The sequence below is a fragment of the Plecotus auritus genome (genome assembly GCF_963455305.1).
Source record: "Plecotus auritus genome assembly, chromosome: 1".
Taxonomy (NCBI): Eukaryota; Metazoa; Chordata; class Mammalia; order Chiroptera; family Vespertilionidae; genus Plecotus; species Plecotus auritus.
In genome coordinates, this window is record NC_137770.1 from 236,973,676 (window position 1) to 236,992,394 (window position 18,719).

The 18,719-nt window shown below is 40.8% G+C and overlaps 2 protein-coding genes across 13 annotated transcripts in view; one reads left to right on the top strand and one right to left on the bottom strand.

The window, feature by feature from the left end:
* KCNIP4 (potassium voltage-gated channel interacting protein 4) overlaps positions 1-1,643 on the top strand; it is a 995,976-nt gene extending 994,333 nt beyond the window's left edge. For all 8 annotated transcript variants that reach the window (XM_080640384.1, XM_080640391.1, XM_080640388.1 and 5 more), the window contains one exon: positions 186-1,643. In XM_080640384.1, the coding sequence (XP_080496510.1) occupies positions 186-233 (48 nt within the window). In that variant the 3' untranslated portion in view covers positions 234-1,643. The remainder of the gene's footprint in view (positions 1-185) is intronic.
* PACRGL (parkin coregulated like) lies at positions 1,619-16,159 on the bottom strand. 5 transcript variants are annotated; one of them, XM_080640464.1, is made up of 11 exons: positions 15,692-15,849; positions 14,531-14,572; positions 13,652-13,718; positions 13,347-13,507; positions 11,232-11,299; positions 9,766-9,856; positions 8,537-8,671; positions 7,959-8,066; positions 5,357-5,437; positions 2,816-3,036; positions 1,619-2,207 (listed from the first exon to the last, which is right to left on the bottom strand). In XM_080640464.1, the coding sequence occupies exons 3-10, from the start codon at positions 13,701-13,703 to the stop codon at positions 2,980-2,982; spliced, it is 753 nt and encodes a 250-aa protein (XP_080496590.1). In that variant the 5' UTR covers positions 13,704-13,718; positions 14,531-14,572; positions 15,692-15,849; the 3' UTR covers positions 1,619-2,207; positions 2,816-2,979. The 5 variants fall into 5 exon arrangements, with proteins under 5 accessions (XP_080496590.1, XP_080496588.1, XP_080496589.1 ...); XM_080640462.1 differs by lacking the exon at positions 14,531-14,572 and having other exon boundaries at positions 15,843-16,159; XM_080640463.1 differs by lacking the exons at positions 14,531-14,572; positions 15,692-15,849 and adding an exon at positions 16,005-16,156.
* Positions 16,160-18,719: the final 2,560 nt, after the last annotated feature.

The following is an 18,719-nucleotide window of genomic DNA, read 5'->3' on the forward strand; positions in this document are numbered from 1 at the left end:
TTCAACGTTTTGTTATAATGTTGATATGCCATAGGGACTTAACTCGTTTATATCAATTAGCTCATGGTAGAATTGGTGTCCTGTACATCATTTCGCTTTGTCACAGGAACTATCGGTATGTTGAGGGTTTGCTGTACTTGCCTTGCAAATATGCTGAATTTAATCCCGCTGTTTCTCCCTTACAGGATGAAAACATAATGCGCTCCATGCAGCTCTTTGAAAATGTGATTTAACTTGTCAAATACATCCTCAGACAAATGTGAATGATCCTACCACACACGTGGGAGCTGCCACTTTTAGCATAGACTGCTCAGCTTGATACTGAGGCATATTATGCAAACCAGCTTTGTTTTCATATGAAGCAGTCCCCAAAAGATTTGAGTTCTCCACTTTTAAATTTGCATCCTTTTCATAATGCAAATTTCATGGGATGGTCTAAATCATTTCACACCCTGTGGATATTCAAAAGTAATAGAATCTGGCATAGAGTTTTACTGATGCTTTAGCCATGGGATTATTGAGGCTTTCACATTATCGGTGACTTTAAAATGTTTTCTGCTACTCCTTTTATGTATTCAATCCCAGGATTTTAAATGGTTTTCTAAAATGTTGGCATCTGCATTTAATTTCCAGAAATTAATTTTCATGTTTGTGTGCTGTAATTCCACTATGTACTTAAGTGAACAAGACTACCACACTTTAAGAAAGCAACAGTCCCAGTTCCTATGAATTTGCTGCCTTCTGTTAAAGACATTCATTTATCTGGCGGTTTTCTAAATAATATGAAGCAAATTAGTTGATCACCAGATGTCCACATATGCCTAATAGCTTATTTAATAAGCATTTCTTAATTTTTCATAAATACATATTAAGACAAGGCCTATATGATGTTTATAATTTCGGGTTTGCTCAATTTGTCAGGTAGACTGTTTATTCTATTGTCACTAAGTGAAAGCCCAAGAAGGTGGGAGACACAGTGAGGGTGTTCATAGGTACATGCGAAGGGTCAGAACATCTGTCCTCCAGTCCCCGGTAATGCTTAATGAGGAGTAATTTTAATAGCACTAAAAGCCTATTGCATCTCCTCCCTGGACTCTCTCATGGCACCTTCATGTTACATGCCATCAGGGCAAAGAAACCCGACTACCCCAACGCGTGCTAGGAAGAAACAGCAAGCAGAAGTCACTTTGAAAGCACCAGTGATTCCATTATAGCCAGAACTCCAATTCCAAAATTTAGTTGAAAATGCATATCAAGTGCTAAGCAACTCATCTGGAAGGTGTTGATTTAGCTTCTCATACAACTCCAATAATTCAGATTCTTTTTAACTCTCAAACCAAAATTGTAAAGTTGCCATAACATTACTAAAGATACACACACCTTCCCTGTTTTTGCAGAAATATCACAAAGACCAAGAGGTTACTGTAGGAGGAAACTTGCAACTGTCTTTGCAACAATAAATCAGGTATCTATTCTGGTGTAGAGATAGGATGTGGAAAGCTGCCCTGCTATCACCAGTGTAGAATTAAGAGTAGTACAATACATGTACACTGAAACTCGCCATCGCGTGTTTGTGTAAACTCAATGTGCACATTTTGTATTTCAAAAAGAAAAAATAAAGCAAATAAAATGTTTATAACTCTACTGTATCTCATAGGTCTTTATTCCAACAAATTTTATAATTACTAGATTAACAATATTTTTGCTTATGGTATTTCCTAGATTGCAGGTATCTTTAGCTTGGGTGGCGCTGAGTGCAATGAGGGAGAGTAAGAGCGAGACCAGGGCAGGCAGACGTTGTAGCTAATATGACCTGAGGATGTGACAAGTGAGACCTGAGGAAAGAGTGTACCAGGCAGGGACCCAGGAAGCACCAAAGATCTGAAGGAAGACGAGCACTTCTGCAACTATGATGCTTCAGAAGTTATTTGCATTCTTTTCAGTTACAGCTGGAGACTAAAGTGAGACTGCAAAGAGGTCACTCCAGGTATTGGTTTCCTCTGATGCTTCCGGAACATGATATCGCTGCCCCTATGTAAGAGTGACCCCTCATGTCCCTTGGATTTGGTGCGACGACTTGTTTCTATGGGCTCCCTTCTTGCCCTTGAGGTGGAAGGTCTTATTCTCGTTATCTATTTCTCTTCTACTCCTTCCTCTCGTAGGTGATCCAGAGTCAGCTTCTACTACATCAACACCCAGGACGACGCCTGTAAATTTCAAAAGCCTTTTAAATTTAATTAATTCAACATAAGCAAGCACAACAAAATCACTGACTACATAGATTGAACATTTTACTTTCTGAATCTCTTCATGTACTGAATTCAGACTATGAAATACAAAAATAACATTTGCTTAAATATAATTGACACCTAAAGTTTAGGTAGTTTTAATGAGTTGTAATAAACAACATACTTATAAGAGAATTTACACATTAAAAAAAATTGTTAAACTAGAATACTCTGGAAAGAAATTTTCCTAAGCGTTCTACATTATAAAAGACATATTTACAAACAATAATAGTGAATTCACAAATGTCCACTATTTTAAATTTCCATAGCCTTGATAAATATTAAATCCAGAAATGGCAAAATATCTAGAAGTAAATATACAGCTGCAAACTGATTGCAAAAGGGCTGTTATAAACAAAAGGCACTAGAAAATAAATACAAACGCTTATACCATAAACCCAATAATGGTTGTTGACACAAACCATACAAATATGAAAAATAAACCCCACAAAACTGTCCTATTATAGGACCTTTTAAATTCCTTTCCATTATTATTAACCATCTTTTTTTGTTGTGGAATAACTTACTGTGATTCAGTGGAATTGTGCATATTCATCTGAAACTAGTAAATGATGAATGGTGGCTGTGGTTTACAAAAGAATAGCCTGCAGTGAACTGAGACGGCCCCACAGGTACCCACGGCCAGCATGTAACACCTGTCGCCAGGCAGTAAGATCTGTCGCTCCCTTCTTCAACAACATATGGAGCAGTATGTTGGAATTTTAGCTTTGATGATGATAAGGCTTCCCTGTCAACAGAAAAAAAAAAGCCCCGTTAATATCATGTAGGCTTCCCCTAATAGTATTACATTTCCAAAAGCATGCCTCAAAAACTATCCAAAACTCAAACAAAACGGGGTAAGAATAGGATGATGAAATGAGAAGTGAAACTTTTTTTCTGAGTTAAATAAACTGTAGGTTATCTCTTACTGTTTTTAAAAAATACGTAACCATAGTAGTCAGGAATCAGACCACCAGCATGAATTCAGTCACTTCCTGTCAAATCCGGGGTAGTTATATCTCTGTGCCGCAGATTCTAGATCTTTTGAGAGGGATAACAGCCAAACCTTCCTCTGAGGGGTGTAGTAAGGATTAAATGATTTTAATGTCTAAAAAGTACTCAATAAAATACCTGGCATGTAATATGTTCCCACATATTCAATAAAGATAGGTGTGTGTGTGAAGTATGTACCTAAGACAAATGTGCATATCAACTAGAAAAACACACAAATCAAGCTCAGAATGAACCAATCTCCATTTAAGGTGGGTTGTAAATGGATTAGTTATAAGAAAACGACACTGTGACTATCTATAGCTGTTATTTTTTCCCCCAGAAGTTGAGTCTTTCCATTATTGTGATATTTGCAGGCCCTAAGAAGTGAGAAACTACCATACTGAGAAAATTCTTTTTTAAAGACTCATCTCTAAATATTTAAATAAAGAGGAAGAAAAATAAACCTTTACATTTCAGAAGGGAAAGAAGAGCATCCATTACTTTCATGAAGAACTACAAAGTATCCAAAGCAAGTACAACAGTCATCAAGCCCAGGGAAACTGTTTGATATGTGATCATATGCTATGTAATAATTGATGGAATTGTAAAAGGACATTGCAAATTCATCAATTACTCTTAAAATATTATGTAAGATATTATGACTTCAAAATCTTTGTTTATTCTGTATTAGCATGATTCAAAACCATGAGACTGAGTAGCAAGAGTTACTCCCTTGCTAGCTATCTCTGAGACCCTGGATTGGTCAACTACACTCCAGGTGTTCCCCCTCCAAATCTTACTGTGCTATTTCTAAACTCTATGCACAAACTATTCCCTCCTCCGCAGGCACATCCCAACTTACTGGGCCTGCCCCTTTCTACTTGCCCCTTCCCCACACCAGTCCACAGGATGTGTAAAAACCACCTGGGAAGAGTTTCAGATTGAAAAGCTGTGCCATCATTAGTAGGCATCTGTTTACTTGCAAGTCACAAGAAATTTATTTTCCATTCCAGTTCTCAGAGCAGCAAACACATCTGCAAGCAATACGAATTTCTTTTCTGCTGAGGACGGACACAGGGTTGGCTAGGGGATGGTTTCGTGCATCACTATAAGGTGTCTGAATGCTAATCCTCTGCCTGGGACCCACATAAAACAAAGAAAGTCTTGGGAATTACTTCCTCCACACAAACTTTATTCGAGGCATTCATCAAGCAAAGAATATCTTCAACTTAAAAAGACACTGAAGTTGGTCAAATTGAGTAATTTAGGCAAAGCTAAACTAAAACATCTGCCATTTTAAACTATATGATCATACAAATTTCTTTATAATTAATTCCTTTTGAACATACCTAGAATGAAACTAAGCTGTGCAATGTTAAGATAATCACATGCAACTCTATTCATTAAGCTCTGATTAAATGTAAGCTCCAAATCAAGATGGGAACACTGCTTTATGGAAATATTTGCAAGACTAGATTATCTGAACACTTCTTTCAAAAGATGAAAACTCAACCTAGTTATTTGATACCACACAGATAATGACATCCCCTACATTTCCGCACCTTCTTGCCAGTTAAAATAATTAACTGAGTCAGCCCTGTGTGCTGCACACACACGTGCAGACATAATATCAAAGCCATCTGGAAATCTCATTTCAATCTTTGATTATGGGCAAATTACAATTTTTTTAGACAGAAAAGATGGCAAATGAAAGGAAAAGTACTCTTTCTTCAATGAGCTCTCTACATTAGTCCTTCAGTTTTATGAACTTTTAAATGGTCAAAGCAAAAACACCCCAAATAAAGAAAACAAGCTGTAAAGCTGCCCCACACGAGTGCCACACAGTAAGCACAGCGGAAGCGTACAGACCCTGTGTTCACACAACCCAGGGCGGAATCCTAGTGCTCAGAAACCTGCGGCCCAGGAAGACAGAAACTCAGGGCCCTCACGTGGATAGTACTATCAGCTCCACATGGCTACTTGCCAATGAAGAGGTAATACATTATTCAGTCCAATTTGCAATATGACTAAAGGTAAGAACACAATCAGGACTGAAGGAAGACTGTCCTACTTACACTTCCACCATGCTGCTCCAGCTTCTGCAATGCATTCGTGATCGGCTCTTTGAACCTCTTGTCCCTTAGTCTCTTGAATAGCTTTAAAAATAAGATTGGGGGAATGAAATTATTTTAAAAAGTAGTACTATTCACCTTAAGCATAAGTAAAGCTTCACTAAAAAATAGGCTAACTAGAAATAATGTCACTGAGTCTTTATCTATACTAATAAAAGGGTAATATGCTAATTAGACCGGGAGACCTTCCGGACAAAGCCATGGTGGTGGGGCCAAGGCAGAGGTGGTTAGGGGCTATCAGGCCAGGAGGGGAGGGCAGTTGGGGGTGATCAGGCTGGCGGGGGGGTGGCAATTGGGAGTGAGCAGGCCGGCAGGGGGGGCCAGTTGTGGGTGAGCAGGCTGGTGGGGGAAGGGAGGCAGTTGGGAGAGATCAGGCCAGCGGGGGGGGGGGGGGGGCAGTTGGGGGCGAGCAGGCCGGCAGGGGGGGAAGGGGTACAGTCAAGGGCGAGCAGGCCGGCATGGGGGGAAGTTGGGGGCAAGCAGGCTGGCGGGGCGGCAGGTGGGGGCGATCAGGCCAGTGTGGAGGGACAGTTGGGGGAGATCAGGCTGGCAAGGGGAGGCAGTTGGGGGCAAGAAGGCCAGCAGGCAGAGTGGTTAGGGGAGATCAGGCAGGCAGGCGAGTGGTTAGGAGCCAGCGGTCCCAGATTGCAAGAGGGATGTCCGACTGCCAATTTAGGAGATCAGGCCTAAACTGGCAGTCGGATATCCCCCAAGGGGTCCCAGATTGAAGAGGGTGCAGGCCGGGCTGAGGGACACCCCTCCCCCTGCCATGCACAAATTTCATGTACTGGGCCTCTAGTTGTATAATAAGTACAAACAGTACAAACACCACTTTCTTTTAGGCTTCTTTCAGGAAATATTGAAATAGATGCCCCTCTATTTGCTGGGGCAATAAATCAATTCATTTAATTATTTCAAATAATACCAATCCTACAAAATATGCTACAATGTGGTATCCAGAGTAAGTTTTCTATGAAATTGCGTATTTTTCCATTTGGTAATTTGCAAGAGCATTTGGAGAACTAGGATGAAAAGCTAAGCCTCTTAAACACATGTGCTTCCAATAGTAAAAATGGGAAGAGACAACAAAGAGAGCATCTACATGAGTAACTGTGTAACAGTCAGACTAGAAACCACAAGAGCACGTGTCCCTAGGTGTGTCAAGAATGGGCCTCTGACTGCAGGTGGAAATGACTGCAGGGGAGTCCAGGTGAGAGAGAATCACAGAGCAAAGAGGGAAATCACACAATGCAAACCTGTAACTGTGCTCCCCCCAGTGCCTGCAGTACTCATGCAGAGCCTGAACCCTTTATTTCAACTTCCCTAGTAAATAAAACTTTCAATACATTTCAACTGAATACTGCACTGATTTTACTCAATTATTTTGAATAACATGGTGAGTTATAACCTATATTGAATTTACCTGCATTCTAGGATCTCCCAGCTAGGTGGGTCCAAGGAGAAACAATGGAACTATAATCCACATGCACACCTAGCTCTGAACTAGAGAGATGCACGCAGACATCCTAGCTGTGGGTTAGCCCGGACAGGCCTCGAATCTCTGTATCAGTGCATGCAGTGAAGGACTGCCTGCCTAAGGAAAGGTTTGGCCTTGCCCTGGGTCCTAAAAGGTAACCCCTACGCCCTTGGAATGTCCTGCCAGGTAAGACGTAGGCACAGACTATCACATCAGAGAGTCTATGCCTGCAATGTGATCTGGGTGGGGACTGTAGGCCACAGGGTGTCAGCTTAACTTAGGGAGAGACTGGAGACTAAGGTCACCCACGCAGGGAGTCCACCATGCCTGTGGACAGACCCCCAAGAGAACCCTGGACGCCAAGGCTCAGGGGAGCTTCCCCAGCTGGCATTCTGCATGCGTGCTGCCACTCGCCCTTGCTGAAATAGTCAGCACTGTCTGTATGACTCCACTGAGGAAGCTCCACCCCGCCTGGCCTGCACCCTGCTCTTCGCGGCTCCTCCCTTTGTTGATGTCCATCTGTGTCCTCTCAGTAATAAACTAACAGTGAGTAACAGATTTTCTGAGCAACCTGAGTCCGATCTGTAAACTATTCAACCTAAGGGTGGTCCTGGGGCTTCCTGAACGGCACAGTGCCCCAGTGTATAACTGTGATAAGAACTGAACTACATGCAACAGGAAAATGTCTCATCCTGAGTGCTATACTCACCAAAATGCTTACAAAACAAAAAGATTAAAAAACCTATATTTTACAAAAGAGGGAAGATAAACTCTGCTTATACTTCATAGCTAATCAACATGGGCATGATCCCATTACATTGCTCATTAATTTGGGTGCATTGCATCCCTAAATTCTGCTCATGTAGGTGCTTTCCACTGAAAATGTTTAAAGAGTTCACTCTCCTTAGTATGCTTAATGCACCACTACAATGATTTTGGTTAGGATGATGAGTTTTTTGGTTTTCTTTTTCTGAGGTTTTGAATCACTTGATGCCATTACATTATGAAGAGATACAGATAGTGCATGATACACATTCACAGCTGCTCTCTAATCTTTTCAGTACTTACACTGGTAAGCAGATGTTTCAGGTGGTCATTTAGAGAAGGACCCACGACAACACTCAACTGCACCAGAGCATTCAATCCTCTTTCAAACACTTCATCATCCGAATGGGCCTGTGCAGTGTTAGTTGGTCAGGTGTATAGGGATAGGAAGGGAAAGAAGAGAAAAAGGAAGGAGACGTCAGGAGAAAGGAGAAGCCGGGGGAGAAAAAAAGAGAGTGAATATTCGCATTAGAAGATAATCAACCAAACCCAGAATTTAAAAAATAGCCTTTAATGCAGGACATGTAGAAGCAACACACAAGTTTTCAGCGTGACTGAAACATTAACTAAGATATATCGCAGCCTGCAGAAAGACTGCTTTGAGGTTCATTACTGTCTCTAATTACTCAAAATGCCCCAGTTTACTTTTAGTACATCCTCTTAACAGTGTTTGCAAGTAAGTAATCATCTGGCCCTGAAGAACAGTGACCTAATTCTGCATACACATCAAAATCACAGGTAAAAAGCTAATTTGCATATAATTTGGAAGACATAAAATATCTTAAATGGACCAGAGAAAGTCCAAAGAATAAAGCACATACCAGAGCCGCCTTTAGCACAGGACTCAGTCTAGGAAGCAAAGGCACAGCTTTTTCAGGAGCATCGCGGACCAAGAGTAATTCTCTAAAACCCTCCTTTGAAACAAAGGTGTATGGATGTTTAGTCTCTCTCAGACCCTGCCAAAGACAAAACAAACAAAAAACCCACATGATTTATGCTAATAAGAAAAACTGAATCCTTACTCATGTAAATGAAAATCAAGTTTATTATTATTGTTTTCCTAATCATGATATATAATTTCAGTAATTGCATTTTTAATTAAACAGGTAAATTGTGGAATAAAAGACATATATAAGACAGAAAGGATCTTTATCTACAGGAAAGAAGAAAGGGAGGGAGGAAGGGGGAAAAAGAAAAACAATAAGAAAAAAATGAAAGAAAAATAAGGAAAAAAAGAGAGGCAAAAAAATATATAGGGAATTTTAAAAAAGGTAAGAAAGGCAGGGAGAAAAGAGAGAAAAGGGAGAGGAAATGTAAACAAAAATAAAGAGAAAAGGGAAAAGAAAAACTGACTAGGATTCTAAAGGCATTTTGTACAAACTCCTAAACACTGCCTGAAAGCACAATGAGTTAGTCTACAATGTGTATTTATAAACACAACTCTATGAATGCATAATTAGTGGACCCTTTACCGTGATTTTACAATTTGTTTTCCTGACACAAATGTTAAATAATATAAAGGAACCTATCTGAAGTTTTTTAAGAAAATCTATAAAAACATCTCCATGATGTGTTACTTAAGATGTACACATAGGCAAAATCCTGGAGAAGTCTACAAAATAACATTAAGTAGTTAATATGAGTTTCCTAAGAAATAGGACTGATTGTACAGAGAGACCAACTATTCATTGTTATCTGATATAGTTATTTTTAAACCAATGATGTTCTCCTAATTTGACTAGTTCAACAAAAATCTTCCTTCACGTTATGATTCTAAGTATTTTTATACTTGAAGTTAAGTATGAATATTTCAACCACTTACCTACAAATCCCTGTAGACTAATCTCATGTTTATAAATCTGATTAGTTTCTAATAATCATATGCCAATTATATTTAGTTCCTAAGAGAGTATAGTTTTTTAATACCTATTGTTTGGCTCTGATTTCAAAAGTAAAGAATGAGATTTACTGATGAGTTATAAAATAACTTTTATTGCAATTTTAAGAGATTTCCCCCCATAAACACTCTGGAGATGGAGTATTGATTTACCTCAGCTAAAGTAATAAGAAGAGGATCAAAGGAAAGATTTTCAGGAGGAGAGTCCCACTGTAATCTGTGTTTTACTGAACCATGGACCAACCTAAAATATAAAACCAGTGAATGTAACAAGAACAATATTTTTCTACACTAATAAAAGAGAAACATGCAAATTGACCATAGCTCTGCTACGCCCACAAGCCAATCAGGAGCGAGTATGCAAATTAACCCAACCAAGATGTCTGCGGCCAAGGAGTGAGCAGGAGGCTTGGGTTTCCCCAGCAATGGAGGAAGCCAAGCTTCCCGCCCGCCCTGGCCTCTACTCAAGGCTACAAAGTTTCAATTATAGAAGATAAATAAATCCCAGATACCAGGGCCTCCGCTTGGGTCACCGGGGGGCATGGCTGGCCTGCAAACCACCACAGGCCCCTTGCCCAGGCTGCTCCACGCCCCAAGGGAACCCCCACCCTGATCCGGAACACCCTTCAAGGCAAACCAGCCAGCCCCGACCCATGCACCAGGTGTCTATCCTATCTAATGAAAGAGTAATATGAAAATTGACTGTCACTCCAACACACAAGATGGCTGCCCCCATGTGGACACAAGATGGCCACCACAAGATGGCCAGCAGGGGATGGCAGTTGGGAGGGACCAGGCCTGCAAGGGAGGGCAGTTGTGGGCGATCAGGCCAGCAGGGGAGGGCAGTTGGGAGGGACCAGGCCTGCAGGGGAGGGCAGTTAGGGGCAATCAGGCTGGCAGGGGAGCAGTTAGGCATCAATCAGGCTGGCAGGGGAGTTGTTAGAGGGTGATCAGGCTGGCAGGCAGAAGTGGTTAGGGGCTATCAGGAAGGCAGGCAAGCGAGCAGTTGGGAGCCAGCAGTCCTGGATTGTGAGAGGGATGTCCGACTGCCCATTTATGCCCGATTGAGGGGTCCCAGATTGGAGAGGGTGCAGGCTGGGCTGAGGGACACACACCCCTGTGCACTACTTTCGTGCATCGGGCCTCTAGTATATATATATATATATAAGCCTAATAAGCAAATTGCCCCCTCCACCGGGAGTTTGACCAGGGGGGCGAGGCCAGCCAGCCAACCTCCCGAGTCCCCTCCCCCCAACCAGCCTTGCCAGACCCCACATACAAGAATTAGTGCACTGGGCCTCTAGTAGTTACATAATGAGCAGTGATTATCTAACACATACATACTCTTTTTGGAATATAACCATATTAGTATTATTTTATAATATGTAGGAAACCATGACTTCAAACCTATTATATCTATGGGTAATTCTATTTTGGAATTAAAATTATTTTCTTCAACAATGTCCCAGGATACCAATCCAACAGCCCCAAAGTGTAAGTCACCTTTAGTTCAACCTCCCTTGTAAATAAAACTTGCAATAAATTTAAACTGAATGCTGTATTGATCTTACTCAATTATTTTGAATAACATGGTGAGTTATAACCTGTATTGATTTTACCTGCAAGGAATACCACCTTTAGAATAAACAGCTGCAAATGCAGAAGGGGCTCGTGACTGTTCACCAAACTGAAATAAAATGTGACACAAACACAGTAAATATTACATTACGATCACCTCCACTTTGTGGTATCTAATCAATTTTAATCCTGCTCAGGTCAGAGGCAAACGAACACTCTGATTTTCAAGCCACTTCCAACTTTCCAGTGCATATTCTACTCAGCACAACTGAGAAAATTTATCTGTTCTCAGGACTGAACACACAAACACACTTTCTATATTTTCTTTCACCCCTAACTTGTTTCAGAAGGCGTGAAGATGCCTGAAACCATACATATAATAAATAAAACATAGACAAATATAAATATCATAAATATAATAAGATAACATCTTTCCATCCCCTCCCTACTGTAACTGTCTAAAATGAGAAGCAGATGGAGAAGGTGTTAAGTGAGGGAAAGTATATTTGTTTTTAGCCCTCAGCACATTTCCTACTTGTCCTCCAGCTAATTATACATGGTCTGGATGGTCAGAGAACTTGTCATTTCCCAAACGGGCTTTATGTCTCCATAAAAATTAAAAGCTTCCATTGGACAGGGTTGAGAGAGCTGGAGACTGAGCGAGACTCTCACAAACATAGGACCAGATATGTATGCTTAGATATATAACTTCACTACTTTTAGTTTTGCTATATTATTATCTTAAGAATAGGTTAATTCTGGACCTACTTGAAAAGGCAATTTAAGAGATGATCAATCATAACAGTTAAACAATCACAGCAAACATAGTTTCAATATAATTGATCAGAGACTTAAAGGCACCAAAAGTAAATATTTTACAATATGGTACTTTCATTATAATCAAAAGAAACTGTTGTTTAAATTAAAAAATAGAAACTTATTACAGATAAATAGCTACAAACATTTTTAATAATATACAGTAATTCAGAAATATACAAGCTTAAGTTTAGAATTAGTCCTTTTCCCTCTAGTAAAACATGTTTTCAGTAAAAATACATATATGAAATTTCATTAAAATAAAATGTCATAATAAAAGATTCATTTGCAAAGCTCAATCCATAGTAGTAATTCTGTATAGTAATTCATAGAAATAATAATATTTCATTCATCAAGTTATAATTCCTGCTAAGAGAAATAAGTTTTAAAGATTGTTTTAAAGTAAGAATCATATCACATAAGGAAATTTAACTGGAAAAGTGTTGCTTACATTGGGAAAAAAATTAAGACAAATTAGGGCTGAAAATCCCCTCAATTAAATATGGGGGAAAGGAAGCAACAGCAAGAAGATATCAGAGAATTCTTCAGGGTTTCAACTTCCTGGCCACTGTACAGGTTATAGAAAGAAGCAAAGGAAGACAGATACTCGAACTATTTTTTGTTTTTCTTTTCTAAGTCAGATAATGTCCTGTGCCCTTGCATACTTCCGTTATATCCTTGCTTAGGTATTTGCTATGTTTTATCTGCCGTCAAAATCAGAGTATCCACTATCCTCATAATCCCGTTCAAGGGCTGAAACCACTATCAGAGTACCCTATGCAAGGCTGGGCCAAATACCGGGGGGTGTTGCACAGGTGTGCTCATTTTTGGATAATTCACTAATCTATACACAATTATGTACTTTTATGTGCCTAAATCTCATGTTTGTTAAATTGCTTTGAAAAGGCAAAAGGAGGCTAGTATTATAGTTAGGATTTCTGGTGGGGCAAATTTATAGACCACAGAAAAATGGTTAGAGACCTTTACGCAACTATGGAAGCATATAATTCATCCTGTGGCAATTAAGTACAAGTTTATTCATTGGTATTAGGAAGTCAAATAACCATAGCAAATAAAAAATAAAGCAATTGAGTTTGCATTCTAAAAACTTATCCACGAATGATAGACGAGACCAAAACTGGTTAATAACAACTTTATACCTTCTCACCTCCACTCCCACATCCTCTCCATTCTTTACCATCATTATCATATGCCCTTCCTTCAGCACTACCTCAAAACTAACAAAAGAGACTTAAGACAGAATTCAAATGGTTCAATAGTGTGCTAAGTACATACTACTTAGAAAAACTTACTGAGTCAGAAATTTCTTTTGTACTTACCGGGTTAATCGTTTTAGGGTTAAGTTTATCACTTGGTCGAGGATGGACTTTTATGGCAGCATCTGGAGAACTGGCTGACGAGGAGGATGAGGATTTGCTTCGTTGAACTGTAGTCCTAGGCTTTCTCTGTGGACTTGATGATGTCCTTTGATCAACATTACCTAAAAGAAAAAAAAAAAACAACAGAAAATCAACAACAACAGCAAAAGGGGAAAACTATAAAGGTCACCCCACATTCCTGTGTGTAACAGAATGTGCCATTAATATAAAGTTCACCTCTTCCTGTAAAAAGCAATGCTGGGTACCTGTCACTCTGTTTCTCAACTGTGTGTCTCCATGGCACTCTGATTTCTGCATTGCTTCCCGTCACTCCTGCAAGTTACAGGAAACTTGATGTCACAAATTTTTAAGGAGGGAAATTCACTAACAATATACAGACTAAAGCAGAATAGAGTAGAAAATACAGTAAAAGACATACAGAAAAGTTATGGTAAGGAGCAAAATGCCTGGAAAGACTGAGAAAAATATTATATAAATTTCAATAATATCAGTAACAGCAAATTAAAAACAAGCTATAAAACATAATGTATAAAAGCAAACTTTTTTTCCATTCAAATTATCAAAATACACTGTTAGATACTCAGTCACAATCTTTCTAGTAGAAAACATGGACTAGATTTTTGAAAGGAGTGGTTGGCACATCCCCTGTGGTCTCCATCTTCTCTGGCTTCTAAATTTCCAAAGTTCCAAATATCAACACCTGCACATCAAATCCTATTTTTCCAATGACGTAACGAACTCTCTTACTCAATGTATCACAAGCTCCCTATACTAAACATAACCAAACCAGGGTACCACACACATTTAATTATAAATCCCTTGTTAATTCAAGGTGCCACCAGGTTTCTGGTCCATCAGGCAGAAAAATTTAGATGGTTGCTGCTTCTTTTTCCTTTGCTTCCTACACTCAGCCCTACAGATGTGTTCAACATGGTGTAATGAGGTAGAAAGAGTTCTGGGCTCAGATCTCGGTTTGCATCTCATCTCTACCGATTACTCTTATGAATTCAGGCCGAGTATTTAACCTCCCTAAGCTTGGTTTCCTAATCTCCTAAAAGGGAGAATCAAATCAAGCTGATCAAGGCTGTTGTTGAATGAACATGATCAGATACCAAGTTGCTCACCAGCGAAGGGTGGTTCATCTCTCTTCTGTATTTCCTTCTTTTCTTTTAATGAAAGACCTCTAGTTCATAGCCCATGATTCCCTGATTCACCAAATGAGTTCTAAATTTAAATATCTACAAAGGAATCCTCCACCACACACACCCAGACTCATGCCCAACTGCCTGCTAGTATTTCTAGGCCCAGCTTCAATCCCAAGATCCTTCCTATTTCTACTTGATTACTCCCCCTCTTCCTTGCATGACTCTCCAATTATGCTTAATTCATCTTATGCTCAACCACCCTTTTGAGTGCTTTTTCATTAAATAACACGAAGAGGGTGGTGTAAAAGAGTAATATTGGGAGGAAGGGAAAAATAAAGAATTGCTTTGTTTTATAAATGGGACAAGATCTTCATTCTTTTTTTAAATATATTTTTATTGATTTCAGAGAGGAAGGGAGAGGGATAGAAACATCAATGATGAGAGAGGATCATTGATTGGCTGACTCCTGCACGCCCCCCACTGGGGATTGAGCCTGACACCTGGGCATATGCCCTGACCGGGAATCAAACCGGTGTCCTCTTGGTTCCTGGGTGGACGCTCAACCGCTGAGATACACCGGGCTGGGCAAGATCTTCTTTCTTATAGATTCTAGAATCCACAAACCCGCTTAACCGGGACACCTCAACTATGTCACAATACCAGAGAACAAAGAATTAGGGCTCCACTGCAGGACCCTCACGTTTCCTTAGCGGCTGCAGGTGATTTACAGAGGCTGCGGGCACCTGTGTTAACGCAAGGAAAGCATACTCCCCCCCTCTCCCCATTGCTCAGGACAGCTCATAAATCCTATCTCCTTCTCTACTTGCACTTTCTTCGACACCCCGCTTTGAGACCACTGCACGACACTGCTTGCTAAATTCTCAGGGGCAGACGCCACATTATTTCCTATTCCCTAATGTTTATAAAGTTCCAAAAGTGTAATAGGCACCCCAACTAAGGAAGATGCCATGTTCCATCTCTGAGGTTCCTTAAATTCCACGGGACAGCGACAGAGCCCAATATCCATCTTTCTCAACCCCCTTTTACCACAGGTAAGCTAACGAGCCAATGTTAAGAGTCTTAAATTCGCTCTCCAATGTTTCAGCCTCTCCTCCCCCAACACCACACATCTATTAATACCTACGACCAATTCGGGGCCAGGGTGTTGTCCAAGTTGGAAAATGAAGACGTGGGGGGGGGGGCGGGAGAAACAGATTTTTTAAAAGGGGGGTGAAGGGAAAGGCAGCGTTCAATTAGGACGAACCAAGGCTATTAAGGGCTAAAGTCTGACCCGGAAGAGTTAGGGCGCGCTCCAGTCTCACAGCGTCACCAGGGTCCTTCACAACGTGGCCCGGCGGCCCTAGCAACAGGCCAGCGAAGAAGCCGGTTAGGCCCGGAGAGCACGGGCGGCGTCGCGGGATCCCCGCACCCGGCTCCGGGGACTCGTTCCTACCGCACGTCTCTCCCGCTGCGACCCGCACACCAGCCGCCGCCCCGGATGGGGCTTTGGACCGGCGCCCGCTCGGCCAACAGCCACGGTTTCCGCGGCCCGCTGCCCGAGCGTGCGGAAAGCAAGGCTTCCAGGGGATCTCCGGTTCCGGCGGCGCCGCGCATTGACGTCAGACGCACGTTACGCCCTCTAAGCCAATAGCAGGGAGGCCGCAGACGCGCGGGCGGAAGAGGGTTGGCCTGGCAACTAGGTGCCTGAAGTTCAAAGGGCAGTTCCTGAGCTAGATGCGTTGTCTGGTGACCGGAAAGGCGCCAGCTGGCGGGTGTTTGGGGAATCCCGAGCGGAACAGAGCACAGGCTCCCGGACCCCTGCATTGCAGCCTCTCCCCAGCCCGTGAACTTCCCTCTCAAACTTCTCTGGCAGCTTAAAATGGTCCTTGTTCTCCAGGTGTCTTGACCTAGGTCGTCTGAGAGCCGAGGACCGTGAACTCCATCGTCTTCAGGGGAGAGAGCCTACGCCTCCCTGCCCAGCTGTGGGATTCCGTTTCGTCATATCTTACTAATTAATATGCTATTGCATCAACTACACAATGCATCCATCCTTTATAATAAAGATGTACAATGCAAATGGTCCATACGCCTTGAAGCCTTATGACAGGATCACGGATGGCAGGAGGGTGGGGCAGAGAGCTACAAGCGGGCAGGGGAGAGGAACAGGAGGGAGCAGGGCAGCAAGCTATGAGGGGGGGGGGGAGGGGGGAAGGGGGACCAGGGAACTTGCGGGGGGGGGGGGGGCTGCGGAGGGCGGGGCAGCGGCCAGCTACTGGCACACGGATTCGTGTGCAGGGCTACTAGTATTTTAATAATGAAAAGCGTGTGGTTTTGTACTACAGATAATTTTAATAAAATTGACGCTGCATTCCCCTTGCGATTCCATCCAAAGCAACTTGGGGTGTCATAGTAAAGAGCCCACGCCCTTCCTGACCTGTCCACTGCATTTCTTTCTAGAGTCCTCTGCCGTGGCCAACCTTAATTTTTTGCTCAGGTAACAGCTAACTTATACAACGGGTGTTTTCTGAACTCCCCAGTAGCTCCATCCTTGCTACCTGGATTTCTACCCCAGAAGCACCTTCACTAGAATGCTTCTCGCACAATGTAGTGAGGACTCGAGAAATGCTCTTTAATAAACAAAAGGATTCTATATTTTCTCTAATGTTCTGCGAACCTTGCGGCAAATCTATCTTGTGACAAATTATATATATATTGGTTTCAGAGAGAACGGGAAAGAGAGAGAGAGAGAGAGAGAAACATCAATGATGAGAGAGAATCATTGATGGACTGCCTCCTGCATGCACCCCACTGATGGAGCCCGAAACCAGGGCATGTACCCTGACAGGAATGGAACGGTGACCTCCTGGTTCACAGGTTGACACTAAACCACTGAGCCACTCCTGCTGGGCTATCTTAACTTTTAAAATTCATTATAATGTATTACCTATCTTCCCCACCAGACAGAAATTCTTTCCTTCATTTTCTATCCCCAATATTTAGCACAATGCATGTTTAACTTAACAATGCTTTAAAAAAAAAAAAAAGAAAAGCATAAAAGATCCTATTTTTAGCTACTTTCACCTTATTTTCCTCTTGTCCAGCTTCTTCAAGATTTATTACATCTACTTTCTCTTCCTCACTCCTAACATCACCCATGTCAGCCTTAGCAGCACCTAGCTTCATTTTAAAAATAAATAAATGGGTTCTTGGCATTCTGACTTTGTCTGAATAACATGTGATACTGTTGGATACTTTATTGGATATACTAGTTTGAGAAGCCTCTGAGACATCCAGTTGACCCTGATCAAAAGGAAGGTCACAGTTCCTTTGTTAATGGCCAACTTCAGGACTAAAGTGTAGCATCTCAGGTTAATGCACTTGATTAATGCACTGTCCCTGTAGTTTCCTTATACTTTAATAATAGCCCCTTGGTAAATAAAGTTATTCTATTTTTATATCACTACATATATAAAGTTATGAACTAGATAAATAAATCTAGTGAAATTTGAAAAATCAGAATTTTTTTCTTATTGTTATGATGCCTATTTCACTTGTGAAAATTTCTTAATTATATCCAATTAGTCATCAAGCATTTTAAAGTAAATATCAGAGGTATTAATTACTTTAAAAAGAAAATCTGTTCCTTTTTTGTACAAATTACAGACTGACTGATCATTCCCAATTATCAGGAAATGAGATGTAAGACATCTCTTTTTTTCTATGTAATTTTCAGTACACCCTGTCAGGAAATGGTAGACATATAATCACTGAGTGTCCAAATGGAAAAATTAAATTCTAATTTTGATTATTTTCCACATGGAAAAAATTAAGCAGTGATGGTGATTACCCTGGTAAAAGTAAATGAGATCAACATGAATGAGCATAGAGAGCAGTATTGTCCAATAGAAATAAAATGTGAGTCACATTGGAAAATTTTAATTTCCTAGTAGGCACATTTTTAAAAGTAAAAAGAAACAAGTAAAATGCAGTTTAATAATATACTTTTATTTAACTCAATATGTCTGAAATACCATCAGTGTGCAATAATTAAAGAAATATCAGTGTGATATTTTACTTCCTTGTTATTATGCTAAGTTCTCAAAATTTCATGTGTGCATTATACAGCACATCCCAATTCAGACTAGTCATATTTCATGCCTTCAACCAC

Coding starts and splice junctions, on each gene's coding strand:
- PACRGL (XM_080640462.1), bottom strand. CDS start 13,703: ATGCAGAAATCAGAGTGCCATGGAGACACACAGTTGAGAAACAGAGTG. Junction 9,857..11,231: donor AAAGGTGGTATTCCTTGCAG/GTAAAATCAATA, acceptor TTTATATTTTAG/GTTGGTCCATGGTTCAGTAA. Junction 8,672..9,765: donor TTCTTATTACTTTAGCTGAG/GTAAATCAATAC, acceptor TGTCTTTGGCAG/GGTCTGAGAGAGACTAAACA.